General features: G+C 40.8%; 1 protein-coding gene across 3 annotated transcripts in view; it reads left to right on the top strand.

The window, feature by feature from the left end:
• The window catches only part of neurl1aa (neuralized E3 ubiquitin protein ligase 1Aa), a 79840-nt gene that overhangs the window by 21084 nt on the left and 41235 nt on the right, over window positions 1-17521 (top strand). Inside the window, exon 1 of one of the 3 annotated variants that reach the window (XM_023955001.2) lies at window positions 11407-11629. The exons of the other annotated variants lie outside the window; for them this stretch is intronic. Coding sequence (XP_023810769.1) covers window positions 11596-11629 — 34 coding nt within the window. The 5' untranslated portion in view covers window positions 11407-11595. Of the gene's footprint in view, window positions 1-11406; window positions 11630-17521 lie in introns of those variants that run through there. 3 annotated transcript variants of the gene reach the window in all.

Below are 17521 nucleotides of genomic sequence, written 5' to 3'. Positions count from 1 at the left end.
CACAGATGTGGGCAGTGGGTTCATCCCCACCCAAACTCCCGACTGAAAACCTTCTCTTGTTTTCTTATCATTTCTTGATAAGCATCTGCACTCTGAAGGACACTCAGCTGGAGATCGTCATACCTGCTGGACACCATGGAGCATTTCTGTCACTTGTAATTGTTTTTATTAATGGCTTGTGAGGGAAGCTGTGTAATGCCTGTGAGCTGATTGTGCGTGTCTGATTAAAGGACTTTTAGGGTCACTTATAGAACAAAATCTACATTTCAAAGTGTCTACCTGATTAAAAAAAAGTTCAACATCTTTTTAAACGCTGAACAGAACCTGATCCTCAAATTAAGAGGAAATGAGACCTTAACTGGTTTGCCAGCCTAGTTACTTGATGACTTTTGTGTTTTGTGAATGCTGTACAGAGTTGGATGATGGGAAACTTTCAGTCAGAACAACTGAGGACAAATCCTCATCAGCAGTAAGTGCTCTTGTTTTCCTGGGAAGGATCATTAAGTACAATTATTTCCCTATTTTTTTATTATTTTTATTATTAGAGGACGCCAAATCATATTTCAGAGCCTGCACAGCAGAGTGGAGTCATAGAACACCTCCAGTGTTCGTGAAAAAGGATTCAGAAAACATTTGAAGTTGGTTCTGGTCGGGTTTATGCCGCAGACCTCAGCTGCCAGCCTCCGGTTGGTTTGCGTTTCTTTTTTCAGGAGGTGTTGAGGATGTTCGTGAGAGGTGAGGCGGACACTCGGAGCTCCCTGGGCTCAAATGTAATGCAGCCTCTGGGCTGAGTAAACACTAAGCAGCAGCCAGACAGCCTCTGTGATCTCATCAGTCAGACAACGTGTCATCCTTACATAAAGCAAGGAAGGAACTCTTCAGGCTTAGATAAGCCCTGTTAGCAACGGCTGTATACTGTAGAGGCTGAGAAGTGGATGACATTAAACTTTTTGAGAGAACAGCAAAAATATTGCTCTGTATCGTAAAGTCCCGCTCTGACCATCTTTTGATATTTGGTCAAACTTTTCCCAGTGGTTTTTGATTTCTAATTTTGACGTTTTTAGCCAAAATCAAAAAACCTGGGTCACTTTCTAGGACATAGTTATTGCAGAGCAGAGTAGTTGCCTCTAAGTTGTGGGCGGGGACTGTTGGCGTGAAGCAAGCCCACCCCAACTTCCCGTCACCCATCTGGTTGATAAATAAACTGGAAATATGGGGGGGCAGTTGAATCTTTTTGTTTTGCACAAAAACAGTTTTACAAAACACAGCATTAATTTATGTAACAGAATGACTTTGCTTGGGTCCATGAGTGACAGAAATTTCTGTAGAGTGACTGTGCAAAGATAATATATTCATGCATAAACCATATATATTTAGACTTAATCCAACTATACAGTCTGCATTAAAGTTTTAGGCACGTCTGATTTATATTCATCTTTAATAGGTGTCAGTTTTATAGATTGGGATTGAGCAGTCTGATTTCCCTGTTTCTGATTCTGGTTGTTCTGCTGAAGTTCCAGAACCTTCTTCCAGATTTCTGTCCATGATTGGGGTGGGTGGGATCAGATGTGGATAATCAGCAGAATTTCGAGGATCTTCTGCCATCAACGCTCTTTGCAGAAACTTCCACTAAGAGGCCCTGCAGCCCCCCGACCAGATGGAGATGCAGCTCGTAAGCAGGCTCTCAGTGGTCCCTCTAGAACGGGGGTCTGTCCCCAAGGGCCGGTGTCCTGCAGGTTTTAGATGTTTCCCTGTTTCAACACACATGATTCTAATTAACAATCATCATCCCCACATCACCAAGGTCTGCACAACTCTGTTGATGACACAGTCATGTTTGTCATGGTTGTGTTAAAGCAAAGAAATGGCAAAAACCTGCAGGACCACTGACCCTCAAGGACCAGAATTGCCCTCCCCTGCTCTAGACGGTGTAGATGATGGGAGGGGGTCAGGAAGTTCTTTTGAATCAAAGAGTGAACTTGTGAATCAAAACCAAATTATTTCAAGTGTTTTGGGAGTGAGACCCAACAGCAAGGGCTTCAGTCTTCCACTTCTTCTGTCTGTTAACTCAAACTAAATCATTTTTTTGCTATCAAATCTTCCATTCACGTGCACCGCTTCAAACTAATGTCATAAACCAGGGGGGTCCCACCTACTGCTCTGCTGTGGATGTGATGGGATAATCTGAGCGCTGGGCTTTGCTCCACGTGATGAAGGGATTACATATTTATTTGGAGACTTCTCATCAGGCCTTTCCCATCTGCCACCAGGAGTGTGACCACGGCCTATTTACAGGGGGTTTATGGTGGAGTGAAGAGATTGATGGCTGTGGGAAAGAAAGGATGGGAAGAAGAGGAAGTCAGGCAGGGGGCGGGGCTATCTGCAGTGTTCCCGGTAGTCTAACATAGTTTTCATTCATCTTCTTTACTTGAGTTCATTTGCCTCAAACATGGATGAATAAAAGAATCGTTTGAAATAAGTTATTGCAAACAGTCATTTCAAAAGATACATTTAAATGAATAGGTACAAATAAATACAAAAAGTTATTATCTGTACGTTTTAGCTCTTTTTGTATAAAGATGTTCCTATAAAATCCATATGTGCCTCAGATTATTCCAGAACTTCTTGTCTAAAGGTGAGATGGGCACAAAGAACTGAAGTCTCTGTCAGAGTTCATGCCGTAATTTCCTCCCACAGGTACCATCATTAAGCTGCGGTAATGATACCAAATATGAATCCACAAATCAGTGTTAATCCATGTGTTAAGTATGCCTTTTCTCAGAGGCTTTGTTGCCGGTTGTTTCAGGTCAAACTAAAAAAAAAAATGTGTCTCTTTTTGACCTTTTGGGTTCCCTGCATGGAGCCAGAGATGGCAAAGGCCAAATCTATCATCAAATTGCGAGGAAACAGCTGTTTGATGTCAGAAATGTACCACTAAAACAGGACAGAAAAAGAGACTGCAGAAATTAAAATCACAAATTTTAAAGACCCAAAGTGGTGTTTGTAGTGATTTTAAGATCAAATCATTGTGAATCAGGAGCAGACGAAAAAATACAGTTTGAAAGAGCTTGTAGTTGTTGTGTACAAAGTACAGTTGGCGAGCCACAAACTCCCTGCAGACGACTAGATCCATGTAAGTCTTTGTTTTCCTCATCAGAGCTGGCTTCTGGCTCAAAACTGTACAGCTTGATAGCTCCAATATTGGGTAATGTTACGTTCGGAGTGTTTAAGCTAGCAGGAGAAAGTGTAAACAAAGGCATGATGGGAAATGAGGGAAGGCTTACTCCCCTCCAACTCAGAGGTGAAGTTTTAAAGAGCAACTGCCACTCTGCCGAAAAAGACCCAGGTTTTTTATTTTATTTTGGCAAAAAAAACAACTGCATAATGCATGATCACAATTAAAATAACACAAAATGGATAAAATATAATTGGAGTGGGAGTAAGTTCATGTTAACTGATGTGTTCAAAAAACGTTCCAGATAACTCTAAGGACTCTGAATTATTAGTTTTAGGTCATTAGAACTGAGTTTAAATTTAAAATGGTATTTGTTTCAAATCTAATTTGAGGACAAAGGTGATCTTGTTGAGTTTTCTTTAAAACAGGGAGCATCATAACTTCCATAAACACTATCCGATTAACTCCTGTAGGTCAGAATAAGGCAATAGTGCTGACTGTAGAGGTATCTCCTGCGTCTAATTAAAAGATTCTAAAGCCTTAATAACACTCATTTCCATTCTACTTGGAGATGTCTCATAGTATTGGAGACAAAACCTTCAAAAACAATCCTTCCGCCAAATTTTATCTCAGCCCAGCTCAGCTCCTTGAGGAACTTTGTAAAAAGCCACAGCAAAGCCCAGGGCAGGATGTAAATTTGATAGATGAGAGGAAAGATAAAGTTAGGAAAGTAGGAAAGATAAAGTTAGAGCCAATCAGGATACTAAAGCTTTTTATTGGCCAAGAATGCTATGAATCAGTCAATGCCCAGAAGGACGAGCTGCTGATTCACACAGAACCTGCTCCACAAACCACAAAACCAGCAGGGCCACTGTTGGATGGCGCCAGAAAAAAAACCTCCAAGCAGATTAATCTGTTTCCTCTCGCTGCAGCTGTCTGATATAAATCTAATGTAAAGAACAATAAACAGCCATCATGATCAGAATTGCAGTTTAAGAGTTTTGGTGATCTGTTGGTGGAGGAATTACAACCACATGTCTGAGAAAGCAGAGGCACAGCAAACATGTTGGCTCATAAAATACTTGTGTTTTCAGTCACTTATGGCTGGGAAAGGATCAGCGCGCCCCACTGCTACAAAGGAAATGATCATAACAGCTTTTTCCATAGCTTTGAATACATTTTCTGCTGTGGATGGCGATCATAATCCTGTGAGCTGGACGTCCTGACTTCCATAAATATGTCAGGTCAGGAATCCCGCCTCAGTCCAACAGAACCAACTTCCTCATACAGACACACTTCAGTCCCTCAGAGAACACGTCTCAAATTTGTGACCTCAAGCAGCATCTGTTCTTCTGCACACAAAACTGTTCCCCAAAAAGTCAATAACACACCTCAGTGGACCTACCCAGTTGATCATTGGAGGGGTTTATTTATATTCACTCCTTTGGATAATTGATGACAACATGGAACCCATGTACACTGTCTGCCAAAGGCTCCCTATAGAACCTGAGAAAGGTAAAAACGCTACATGAGGATGCAGCTGCACTGAGGTATTTGCTGGTCAGAGTTGAGTTTCCACCATCTTCTTTTTTCCATTTTTAGTGTCTGTAGTCTACATCTATTCCATCGTCCAATCCATCGAAGAATAAAAAAAATCTAAAGTTTACATTGCTTCGTTTTGGAAATGTGCTGGATCCACCATTAAGTTTGTGAGTGTGTGAGTGTGTGTGTGTGTGTGTGTGTGTGGGGGGGGGGGGGTTTGACATATTGATTATAAACTGAATTGAAAAGAGCAAATTTCTCAGTCTGTGGAATTTTGGCTTCTTTGGCCAAGGAGGTAGATGTCACTCAGAGATTATTGGACCAGTGATTCTATGCCCCTATGCAAGGGCTTTCTGGCTGCTTGTTAAGTTTAGTACTGGAGAAGCCAAAGGAAAATAAACCAGTTTGTGAAAAAAGAAAAGTATTAATTTTGTCTGTGGTTGATCTCAAGAGGGATAGAACTTCCAAACCAACGGTGGGGGGGGGGGGGGGGGGGGGCTAGAGACACCAAGGAGAAAGAAGAGAAGGTAGAGTCAGGAGCAACAATGACTACAATCAAATTGGGAATTATGTCATCAACGTGTGTCACATCTCGCAGCGATTGGGGCGATTCCCTTTTGATGCGATCAGAGCCATTACAAATTGCTATGAAATATAAACTGGCCCTTAGAGACTTGTGGTAGTTCCATAGCAGAGTCCATAGCAGAATAAAAGACAACTAGGACACTGAAAGACATGAAGCTTGATGAGGAATTTGAATGCTGCAGAGATGCCGAGCAATCAACCTCTTGTGCGGTGGACAGCTGAGAGCCTAATCTACAACGCTGTTATCTAGTTGCTGGATTCTATATAGACATTTGCATCATCTTAAGTAGATGTGATCAGGTTTTCCTCCAAAATCTGCTCTCATCAGTTCTGTTTTTATCTGTGTTAAACATCTGCTGGATGGTCAGATTTTATCGTTTAGTACCACATCAATGTTTTTAGGGTTTGGGTTATCTTCTTTAAATACCAAGACAAAATTCTTCCAGAACATTCATATTGTATTATATTACAGGCTTTATTGAGTATGTAATCCTGTGACTATCACTGCTGAGAGCATCTCTCCTCACCTGTACATTTTTGAGTCAGTGTTTCTGGATGAAACAACATTTCTGTTCCTCAGCAGAAAAGACAATAAGACATTTCTTCACAACAATTCAGCTTGAGGCCGAGCAGAGATATTAAAGCAGAGTGACAGATTTAATTATCACCTCCTCACTTCTGCTCATGCTCTGATGAAAGGTACTATGTAACAACAGACGTCCTTTGCCCTTAAACTCACTTTCACCTTCGCTAAGAACTAAAAGTGTAGTTATCTTCAACACAGCTGTGAGTGTGTCTTCAACAGAAAAGGCAAAGTTTTGGAAAATGCTAAATTTATGATAAAAGGGCATCATTATAGTTGTAAAAACTTCTCTATCTTACAGCTTTGTTCATTAATTTTCCTGCAAAAGTCACTAAATATTCACCCCCAACCAGCCTGACCATGTTAGAGCTTGCAGTGTTTCTCATATTTCTAATGGCTCCAGATGGAGCTCCTGACACTGCATACTCATACCAAATCACCTTAACAGACAATGCCAAGAACAGAGGACCCCCCTCTGTCCTCTGCCACCCTGCATCTGCTTGCAGATCCTATTTCACTCCCATACAAACCTTTAGAAAGCAGCGGCAGGCCTCATTCAGCCCCCATCAGTAAACTTCTGTTTGAGTTTAAGTTACTCAGGACTGCGGGCATTGTGCGTAAGAGAAGATTGGCTTATCATTCACCACCGTTGTGCCTCTTACGCTCGCCGAAGGCCATCCGTTCCCCGCTTTATACGACCAGTGTTGCCTCAACAATGAAAGGCAACAGGAGTGCATTCCTCCCCAAAAGCTGCATAAATAATTCCTGGATCCAGATCAGATATAACATCAAAAGTTAATCACCTCTAAGCTTAGCAATCATCCACCTCTGGAAAGAAGCATTCATACATCTTTCTGAATAACTTTTGCTGTAATCCAGTCGGTCGTCAAATAAACTGCATTGACCCCATTTACCTCCCAGGGGGACACTCAAATTGAGAAAACCGGGCATTCGGGACATGTTGGGAGTTTCTTTTCTCAACAGTCTATCTTGACTGCAGAGAATAGATGGGAGGCACTTGCTTTCCAAATGGAGGAGGAGCAAAAGTGTCCCAAAGAACAATACTAGTTCACCTCCAAACACGTGCCTCCAATAAAGACCTTAATAAACCAGCTGTGTAACCAAGTGGTGGCTGGTCTGCTGCGAGACTGGTAGTTTGTGGGTTCAAATCAGTAGACAATAAGGAAACATTTTCCAATGTCCAGTCTGAAGGGGCAAATGCAGTTTGTTGTTCAAATTTAATCCAGCCTGCACCCCTTTTCAAATCAAATTATGGTTATGTAGAACATTCCTTTGACTCCTGTATGCTTGTCCTATAGCCAGCGTAACAGCTAATCATGTAATGTGATGGTATTAATAACCTAAGTGTGACATTTGTACACTTAGAATGAAGATTGCATATGACCGTATTTTAATACACATTGTTCTAAGACACAAACATTTTGTACAAAAACTCCTGTCAGAGTTGGCATCCAGCTCAGCTTGGAAAAGAGTTCTAAGTCAAAGTTTCTATTAAGTCAAATCTCTGTTGTTAACTCTGTGTATCTAACAGTTAATAGCCCTAATTAACTCATTTAGGTGTTGTGAGGCAGGGGCGCCCTCGAGGAAATCCACCAATCCATCAAAATAACATGGCCAGACACAAGATCCAATAAACACAGTGACAGTTATCATCAGCGCAGATACATTCAGCCATACCTAGTTTTTAGAACCCTAAAAATAAGTCAACTTTATGATTTATTGGGTTGTCTTTTTGCTATTTTGTAAATTGGACATCTTGCTTGTGACAATAATGGAAAGGAACCCTGTGGAGAATAAAACTGGGTTCAAAGAACTAGACTGTTGAACTAGCTTGATAGGATGAGATAAGGAGAATCAAGATGGGAAATAAACACTCTACTGACCTCTTAGTTTCACAAAGTCTGTAATCTGAGTCATAATTGACTTTACTGCTGTTTTAGTATGATTGCGGGTTTAAAACCATATTTTAACTATCGTTATGATAAAACAAAAGCGTAACTCAATTAGTTATATATTTTTAAGGGAGACGTGTTTTGATTTCTTGTTCCATATTTGGATGTACTGGTGAAGTCAGATCCAGCCAAGTAGGCGTAGCGCCTCCCAGTTGGGTTTGTTCACACCTGAGATTTCTTTAACTTTATTTTTAAAAGCTCTCCTGATGATGTGAAAGAATCCTTTGTTAACATAAAATGTATAAACATGTGTAAATGTGAAATGTGTAAACATTTCATGTATTGCTGTCAGAAGGACTGTGTGTGAGCAGGAAGACTCTTATCACCTCTGACTGCAGCTGAAAAGTAAGTTACATAATGTCACTTTATGTACAGACTCTAGAATGCACCTCAGTCAAACTGAAGAGGACTGCAGGCCATAACTGGCTTTCTTCTTCAAAGGTTATGGTATTATTAAAACAGGAAGTCAAAGGTACTGTACAAAGGAAGGATGTCCCAACGATGCATTCGTGTGCAGCACCAAAGTGAAGCACGTCAAGGAAGTGCTCTTTTCTTCAGGCTTTTCCTCTGTACGGTTACATGACGGGGGCAAGCTGATGCTTCCTCCTTAAACCCTCTTCATATCCACCTAAAGACCATCCACAACGTACGTGCTGCATTTTGTTAATGCTTTACATGTTCATTCCGTTTCTGTCCTCAGTGTGCCATCACATGGTTACCATCCCTGTTTTTTCTAATAACTGGCTATAAATCTTATCCTCTATTATTTTATTGAAATTGAAGAAAAAAACAGGAACAATATCCAGAGCAGACAAGGACAAGTGAAAGGAATCAGTGAAGCGCAGACTCTATAAACAGAAAACGTAGCATAAAATCAACATAATTAAGACTCCTGCTTAAAGGCTCACATGGAACAAACTGTAAAACATGTAAAAGCCTCAGAACAAGCAAATGTATATACAGAAGTGATTAAGCCTGTGGTTCAACTGATTGTTTGGATTATCCTTAACATCAAGAATTTCAGTCTGGTTTCTGTTCAGCTCAGAGGTTCTGCACTCATCAAACAACAGCATTTTTGTCATTTAAACATGAGGACAGAAACAGGTGGTGTAGGAGAAAAACACTGTAGATAGAAGCAGACCATTGACAAACTTTATTGAACCCCTAAAAAACATCCAACTGCTTTAATTTCATTCATTCATGTAATGATAATGTCTGTTGCACCCTATGCTGCAGGGTTAGAGTAGTCGACCTCTTGTGTCCTTGAGCAAGACCACGAACACCATGTTGCTCCTGGTGGTTTTACATTGGCACCAGTGTAAGGCAGTGAGGAGTGAATATGTGTGCATGGGTGAATGGGACTGTGATTGTAAAGCCCTTTGGGCCTTCTAAGAAGGTAGTATATAAGTATACACCTCTACCATTTGATGTAATTGTGATTACACCTATACAGCTCTAAGAATGGAAAAGTCTTCATCCAAATCCTGAACACTTTAACTCCACAGTCTGGAGCACTGCCCCAAAATTTAAAAGACAATTGGCAGAGTTTGGGAACATTATCTAAGCTAAATCTGCCCAATGACAGTCCTCATTACGCACCCAGGTCATCATTAATCCTCTACTTAATTTTGTCTATTTCTTGTTGACCTTCGTAGGTCTTTGTCATTGAACAACAATGAGTTGTTAATGGTAATGACTCACGAGAGAAGATAACAAACAAGTACTTCAGCCTGTTTTTTCTTTTATGCTTTTTGATGATGAGAGTTTTTTTTCTACATTTATAAAATTGAAGGCATTCCCCTAAAAAGTGTTGCAGACTCTTCTCTTTAACTAAACAGGCTTTTCACATCAGAGTGGAAAAGCTGTCATAAACTAAGATAACCAATTTGAGATGCAGCTTCTCCACATTAAGAAGAGCCGGTTGGTTAGAACAGTTTGATGGATGGACGGACGGACAGACGGATGGACGGACGGACGGATGGATGCATTTTCATTTTAAGTTCGAGTCATACAAGTACAGACTTGTTTCTCACGTTTGTTGGGTTCATAGCTGAAATTCTTTAGAAGGATCTTCTCTAAGACGCTCAACATGTGGGTCATGATTTAAACAGTTGTTGGGTTTATTTATGGTCAAAGCCTGACATGCACCTCTCAGATATTTAGATTTTACACAGACTTTAGGATGACCCTTTGGAGCTTTGGATCTTCTAAACACCTATTTCTGGAAACCCTGCTGCATGTCACTTCACACCTCTATGCTCAAATGCTGTTTTCCCTCCCTTAAAGTGGAAGTTTCTAAGCTTCAAAAAGGAAATATTCTAAAAAATGGTGCCTAAGGACAGGGGTCAATGGTGCAAGTAATCATGACTTATCTTGGCTCCAGAGGTTTTGAGATGGAGTTGACAAGAGATTCCTGGGCTCAGGATGAACTTGTTTAGAAAACAGTGACAGTGAAACAAGGTTATCTAGGTCAGTCATTTGTGCTATACCAAGCAGGGCAGACAATCTGGCAGCAGCTGGCCGGTCAGTCTTTTTTTAGTCCTTGCACTAATGATAGGATTAACACCAGAAAGTTAAAGTTAACCTTCATTTCTTTAAGGCGAACCCCTTTGGCCTCCCCATAAACCATTAAAATCAATAACCCCGTGGATGTTTGAATTTGGGCAAAACCAGAAGTCCATTCATGTAACCCTGTCACCTGTTGTTGTGACAAACACATGGGGAGTGGCCCCCTAAATGCCATGACTGCTCCCCCAAATATGATGGCTTGCAAAAATCCGCAATTAACTAGAGACAAACATTTAAAGAAAAGAAAAAAAAACAAGACAAACAAAAATAAAACACACAAAATATACATTAAAATTAAATGAAAGACAAAATATTGATGGACTCACAGACAGATGGACAAATGGACATAAAAGAAAACAAAAAGATAAATGTAGCCTTAACAGGGCACAAACCAGTGTCTTGCTAGTGCCTGTCCCAAGCCCAGACCGGAAAATGCAGAGGTTAGTGTCAAGAAGAGCATTCGTCGTAAAATGCATAAGACGCATCAAAAAGATCAAAGATGGATGGATGAACTGATGTGTTGATAGCATGATTGTTTAAGCATTTTAGAGGCTCAGAGGGATACGACACCCCAAACACGATGATGGTTGCAGATTTAATTTTGTTTTCTTTTTAAATTGTCCCTCCTCTGCTCTCTTTATGGCTGCCCCCCAGGCCTAAAGATAAGTAAGTCGGTGCATGAGAGTGAGATCATCCCAGATATGTGGTGACAGCTCAAGTCAGAAGCCCCTTTCTTCTGTGGTGGGGGGTGTCACCCAGTATGTCCACCACAGCCAGAGGGGCGGGGGCTGTGGGGAAAGAATTTGAGATATTTCCCCCAGACTAGACTCTCTCTGTGTTTCATTTGAAATGCTAAAATGTCGTGTTCTCGGTTCGTTTGGGGGCGGCAAAAGGAGTAAATCCACGCGCTCTTTGTGTCTCCTCCTCGCGGCAGTGAGAGCGTTCAAGGCGCGCGGCTCGAGTCTCCACCTTTCACTATATAAATGAATGAGGAGGCGGAGCCGCCCTCACGGCTGCGCGCTGGGAACACGGAGGTGTGATTCTCCCAGCAGGTTCGGCTCTGTTCGGAGCAAAAGCGGCGGTACCTGAGCGTGCAGTCATGTCACGAGCGCTGCGGTGCTGCGCGCGAGCATCCGAGTAGACAAAAGGAAGCGGACCGTCACGAGGCCATGGGTGGGCAGATAACGCGGAGCGCCTTGTACGGTGAGGAGAGCTGCTGATTGTGATGCTCCTTTTGTAAACATCGGTCCTGATGACCACGTTGATTCACCGGGGGTCCGGTTTCACTGAAGCCCTTTCCTATGGTCGCTGTGATGTCACTTGGGGGAGGGGGGGGGGGGTCCTCCAGCTGTGCTTTTAACGAACAGGATGTCAACTTCACGTGCGCTCGTGTGAGGAGCGCGTGTGTAGCATTGGTTTTGAGGGGTTTCCCCCCCTGCTGTGTGCGCGTGCCTCCCCTCATTAGTAAACAGGCGCGTGCAGCTGAGCTCTGAACCCTTCATCTTTATTTCTTTCATACCTATTCGTGCTTTCTTTTTAGGTTTTAAAACGCCTCAGTGCTTCAAACATTTGAGTTTTGGCTCCACATCTTTTCTTTGCATCTTTTGTGCCAAATTGTTTTTGCTTGTTTGTTTGTTTTTTGATAAAAGGGTCAATTTAATGAACAAATGTTTTCATATTTAATTTATATTACTATTTATTAAAGTGAAAATGGGAAACATTTATTGAAAAAATTGCATCACCTAAACAGTTTTGGCGAGTACAAAATACTATGCATATGGTTTATGAAATGTATAATTTCCTGGTGGATGTGATTTGGGCGATATTCTAAAAATAGCATAAACATATAGCCGTGTTTATATATTTTTATGTAAATAGTCTTGGTGTGGTTAGCATAAACAGTGGTCGCTATGGAAATTAGAACAATGTCTTCAAGGACAGACACACAGCAATTTGTACACATTCGTCACCCCCATTCGTCACAGAGTATAGGGTTTATATGGGCTGTCACCATGGGAACCACAGTTTTAAATCAAAGTTTGATGTCACAGCTGCTCGTTTCATGCGTAGGACTAATGCTATGTTTACACCGACCTCGGCAACGCACGTTCAAGCAATCATTTTCAATCAAAAATCGATGTAAACGCATAAATTCTAAAGTCACAGTTTTTAAGTTCGATTTCGTGCTCTACGTACAAAATGCAAGGCCATTGAACACATGTTGAAAGTTAAACCAGTTGAACTTTGACCAATCAGGGGGTTCTGATTTGGTAGGGATGTATGGGTAATTTACAGAAGCGCCAATCGTTTGAAAACTCATCCTGAAGGGGAAATTATTAATTGTGGTTTGTGTCCGGCCGGAATTATGACAGTGATTCAGTCATGTATCGGAATAGAGCTGTGAAAGAAAAAGCCTGGAGCAAGATTTGCTCCTTCTTCCAGCTAGCGACATGCACTAGCATCGGGTTGCAGCAGTCCAGTGTCCACGTCCGACACGTGTGTTAGTGGCATAACACTTCCGCTTTGTGACGTCAAACTGCTTCAGCAAAGGCTGATACTGAAGATGAGCTGTGGGACACTTCCTGAATAAATACTTCTTTTACTGCAAACTTGCTTTCCACGGGCAATTGGATCATAAATACAGACAGTGGTGGTAAAACAGAATCATTCTGGGAAGCCATAGGCATTAAAGCCATAACCCTGCTCCTGCAGCATCTAATTACAGCCTGAAGATAAGTCCAATTACCTTAAGCAGGACAGACTAAAGCAGCAGGACGAGCTCCTTGTTTCCAGGATCAAGGACAAACAACCCCATAAGTTAGTGTTTGTGATGCGTTTACCTGGTTTCTGCCATCATATTGATGCATCGGGCGGCCGTGGTGCAGCGGTAGGGCGGTCGACCCATGATCATAATATTGCAGGTTCGATTCCCGCCTTGCACGCCCATGAGTCGAAGTGTCCTTGGGCAAGACACTGAACCCCACCTTGCCTCTGGTGGTAGGCAGGCGCCTGTGTTTGGCAGCGGAGCCGCCATCAGTGTGTGAATGTGTGTGTGACTGGGTGAATGGGTCTGTGACTGTAAAGCGCTTTGTCCTTGTAGGAAGAAAGGCGCTATACAAGTATACGCCATTTACCATTTACCATCCAGCAAAGCTAGATAGTGTGTGTTTTATTTAGCAGGCCTAAATATTGTGTAATTTCTCCCAGTGTCCTTGTTTTCAGCAGGAAACAAAACAAACCTTAAAAATAATTCTTGCATCCATGTAAAAGCAGGAGTTTGTTCTGTGCCCACAGAGTTGCACAAGAGATCTTATAAAAGCAGTTGTTGTTTCTCATCAAGAGGGTAATGTCTAAAGAGTTAAAAAAATCCATCCGTGTAAACCATGAAAATGTTTACAGCACAAAATACAGAAAAATGCTTCTGGTTTTGTGTGAAGTGAATGTCCAGTAAAGTTCATCAAACGGCAGTGAGCAGCACCTCTCACTTCGTCAGCCTTAGTTAGCATGCATGTTTTGAATATTCTAAAATCTCTTCTTTCTACAAAAAAGGAAATAAGCAGCAGATCTTGAGTTTGGAAACCAGAGAGAAGAGATCAAACCCATGTTTGGATAAACAGACAAAACCTGATACCAACTGTCAAGCACGGTAGGGGAAGGCTGGTGATGTGGTCTTGGTTAAAGCCTCTGGACCTAACCAAGTAAATTGACCAAAAACTCAATGACTATATTAAAAACAGCAGGTCTTAGATTTAAACACCCACTCCAATCGTCTTTTGGTCCATTTTTAAAGCAGTTTTGAGTCAGATGCCAGCTTGGATGAGGAAAGCAAAGATTGATCTTGTCATCTACTTGTGGATGCGTGGAAATGGAGCGAAGCAAGGAGCTTGTGGCCCCGCCCAGCAAATTTTCTGCATTACAAATGCACTCTTTATCTGACCTAGATTAACAACGATTTGAATAAAGAAATACTCAGAAAAATGCTATTTTAAGCTTCTTTTTTTTTTTTTAAATATCTCCTCCATTATCAGGAAAAATGCCACAAGAACATGTTAAAAACACACAAAACAAGATGTTCATTGGACTGGGTCTTTAAGTCCATCTGTCCAACAGAGTTTGAAGTTTAACAGATTAGTGGTGTTGGGCCCAAACCTGCAAGACAAAGCTGAAACAGAAAACCTAAATGGTGCAGTCCGTGTCTTTTTTTATCTGCTCCTGGTCATGTTGTGGGTTTTAAATCCATTTTTTGCAGCCTAATAATAGTTTCATGCTATGCATGAGTGGTTTCATGGCGATGGAACATCATAAATCAATGTTTCAAAGGGTTTTCTTGTTGCCATGTTTGATTTTTCAGCATCCTATAACAATCTTCCATGACTTTGGTAACCGTAACAGAACTTTTAGGACTTGTTAGTCCAATAAATCCTAAAGAACCCAGGGTGACAGAAAAATATCCGAAATGTGTTCTGTGGTCCACTTGCTCATAATTTTCCCTTTTATGGACAAATGGGTCTGGGGGGGTTGAGCCAAATTGGCAACCTGAAAACATCACAGGGGGAACACAAGTAGTATTTTGTCCTTGTGGAATACAGGAATAGTGTATTGTTGGTTGAAGGAAATATTATTGTTTTCTCTATTTATCATTTAATGTCAATGCTTCAAAGCACTGTCATAAACGGAGGTTGTGATAAAATGCTGTGATTTTTATCTGAATGACCTTTCATAGACGTTTGGAAAGTCTAAACCAAAAATCCAATACTTTCCAGGCCGAATATCACAGCTATTTCGTTATGTCTGAAACGGCCCCGGTTTCATCCAGTGCAATCAAGTGCTTGTTTACTCAAATGATATGGGCTGTGTGTGTGAAACCAAATCTAAATTTAAGCTTCAACTGTTGCCATGACGACCCACAGTCATTGATGGAAAGCTTTCTATTTCTTTTTGCATGCTTCCTTTTTGAAACAGAACGGTAACACCGGGAGGAGCAGCCATTCCGATCTGGACTGTTTAGTCTTTTTTTTTTATGTTTAACTGATGTTTGCTGGGAAGAGATTCTTACCAACAACAAACAATAAGTTAACCGCCCCTCCATCTCCATGAAAAGGATGAAAACGTGTTTGGAACAGAGAGAACGGTGCATTCTTTCCTCAGGTGTGAAGCAGCAAACCACATCCCAACAGTGCGTGCAGAACCGGTTGCATAATTGAGTGCAGAGTGTGTGGGAGCTCCACTTCTGAGCTGCTGATTGACTGAAAGTGGGTCAGTGTCTGAGGGAGACTGGATGGAGCGTCTGGCTCTGTTATAAAATTAATTGGGTAAAATCTCCGAATGCAAAACTCAGCTAGAGATGCTCTTTTCCCTGACATCTGATTTAGAGGATGCAAGACCTTTTAAAGGTGACGGATAATTATGTTATCCAGAAATGAAAGGACTTTTTTTTTACTCCTAAATGTAAACCTTTTGGACACTTTGTACCGTTTGAAGACGTCCACTCTGCCTCTCTGTTCTGCAGTTAGTGCCTTCAACAAGCCTTTCCTCCAGCTTTAGCCTCGCATTTGATTACAGTTATAAGAAAAACAAAATGTTCAAAGCTAATTTTGTTTATTCTAAAAATGCTTGAAAGTATATAAAACACATTTTTATGTTTTTTATTTTAGAGTTTTAAATGTGCAATTAAAAACAACACATAAAAATATGTTCTCTCAGGAAGACCTGTAAAAACAAGAACAAATTTCTCTTGATAATCGAGACTTTTCCTGGAGTCCATAACGCTTTCTTATTATTTAGCTATGCCATCATCCTTTTTTTGTTTAGTAGAGCTTTGTAAAAACTTTTCTTACATTTAATATTCCGATTTTTTTTTTCTTAAATAACGTTGACTCAATAGTTCTGCACAAGAATTCCAATGTGCCTAGATTGATACTGTATATCTTCCAATAGTGGCCGGTCTCTAATTGTCGCCGGTCTCCAATAAACGCTGGGTCTAACAGGTGCTCGTTACTTTAAACGCTGGTCTCTAATAGTGACCAGGCTCCTTTTAATGATGAATAATGTTATCAACGAAACTTATTGATTGTGATTTTGTGACTGGTGATGACAAATCAACACTTTTAGAGCAGTTGGCCATCAGGAATATTTCAAAAAAAAAATTATGAAAAACATGAAAAGTTTAATGTTTTTGGCCAAACATTTCTATAAACTTTATTTAAAGTTTAGTCAAGCAGATGTTCTTATCCAAAGCTCAGGTAGGAAAGTTTAGTTATTGACTATGGAAGGGTCTTAAATCACTGTTTCTTTTTGAACACATACAATTAGGGCTACCTATAAGGAAAACTCGCAATTTGCGATATTAGTGATCAATATTGCGAAAACGATATAACTTGCGATACACAAACAAATACCAAAACAACCAAAAACAACATTTCCATTTTCCTGCAACAGTGTAATTTAAATACGATTCCAAATAGCTTAAATTGCACTCCACATGACCCTCGTCTACATAGGAAGAGATCACTTAACATAAAAGAGCTCCATTGATTGGTCAATGATGTAACGGAGTCCATTCAATTGGTCAAATGCATTAAGCAATTTATTCAATTCGTTGAATACTTCAAGCTGCCATAAGATTGTTTTAGCACATTTAAGGTTACCTTTTATCCCAAGTCTTTCTGACTTTTGCTATCTGCATATTGCACAGCTTGATATCGCGATAATGATAAATTTGCGATTTTATTGTGCAGGCCTACATACAATATAATTTTTTTTGTTTGATTCTGTCAGATCAGTACTGTTGGTGCGGAGTAGCAGAAATCTCCACCTGCAGGTTATGTTTCTGTTGACAGCACATGTTTGGAGTCATCCGTGTATTTGCTGGTTCGTCTAAAAAATCTGCTGGTTTCTCCTGAAAAAGTGTTCATCCTCATCATTGGTCGCCTTCAAAGCCCAAAGTTTCCCTCCTGTTCATGCGCCAGCAGCAACCTTGTCATAACGCCTCCAACCAGCCTGCTCTTCTTTCCTGCCTGAGAAGCTTTGAGATGCTATTTTTTGAGTGCTTGTTGTGTAATGGTGCTGCTGTAATGAATGAAGTTGAGGCTGGAG

The sequence above is a fragment of the Oryzias latipes genome, chromosome 1, assembly GCF_053564925.1.
Source record: "Oryzias latipes strain Hd-rR chromosome 1, Olatipes_Hd-rR_3.1".
Taxonomy (NCBI): domain Eukaryota; kingdom Metazoa; phylum Chordata; class Actinopteri; order Beloniformes; family Adrianichthyidae; genus Oryzias; species Oryzias latipes.
This window is presented reverse-complemented; position numbering and strand designations above follow the sequence as displayed.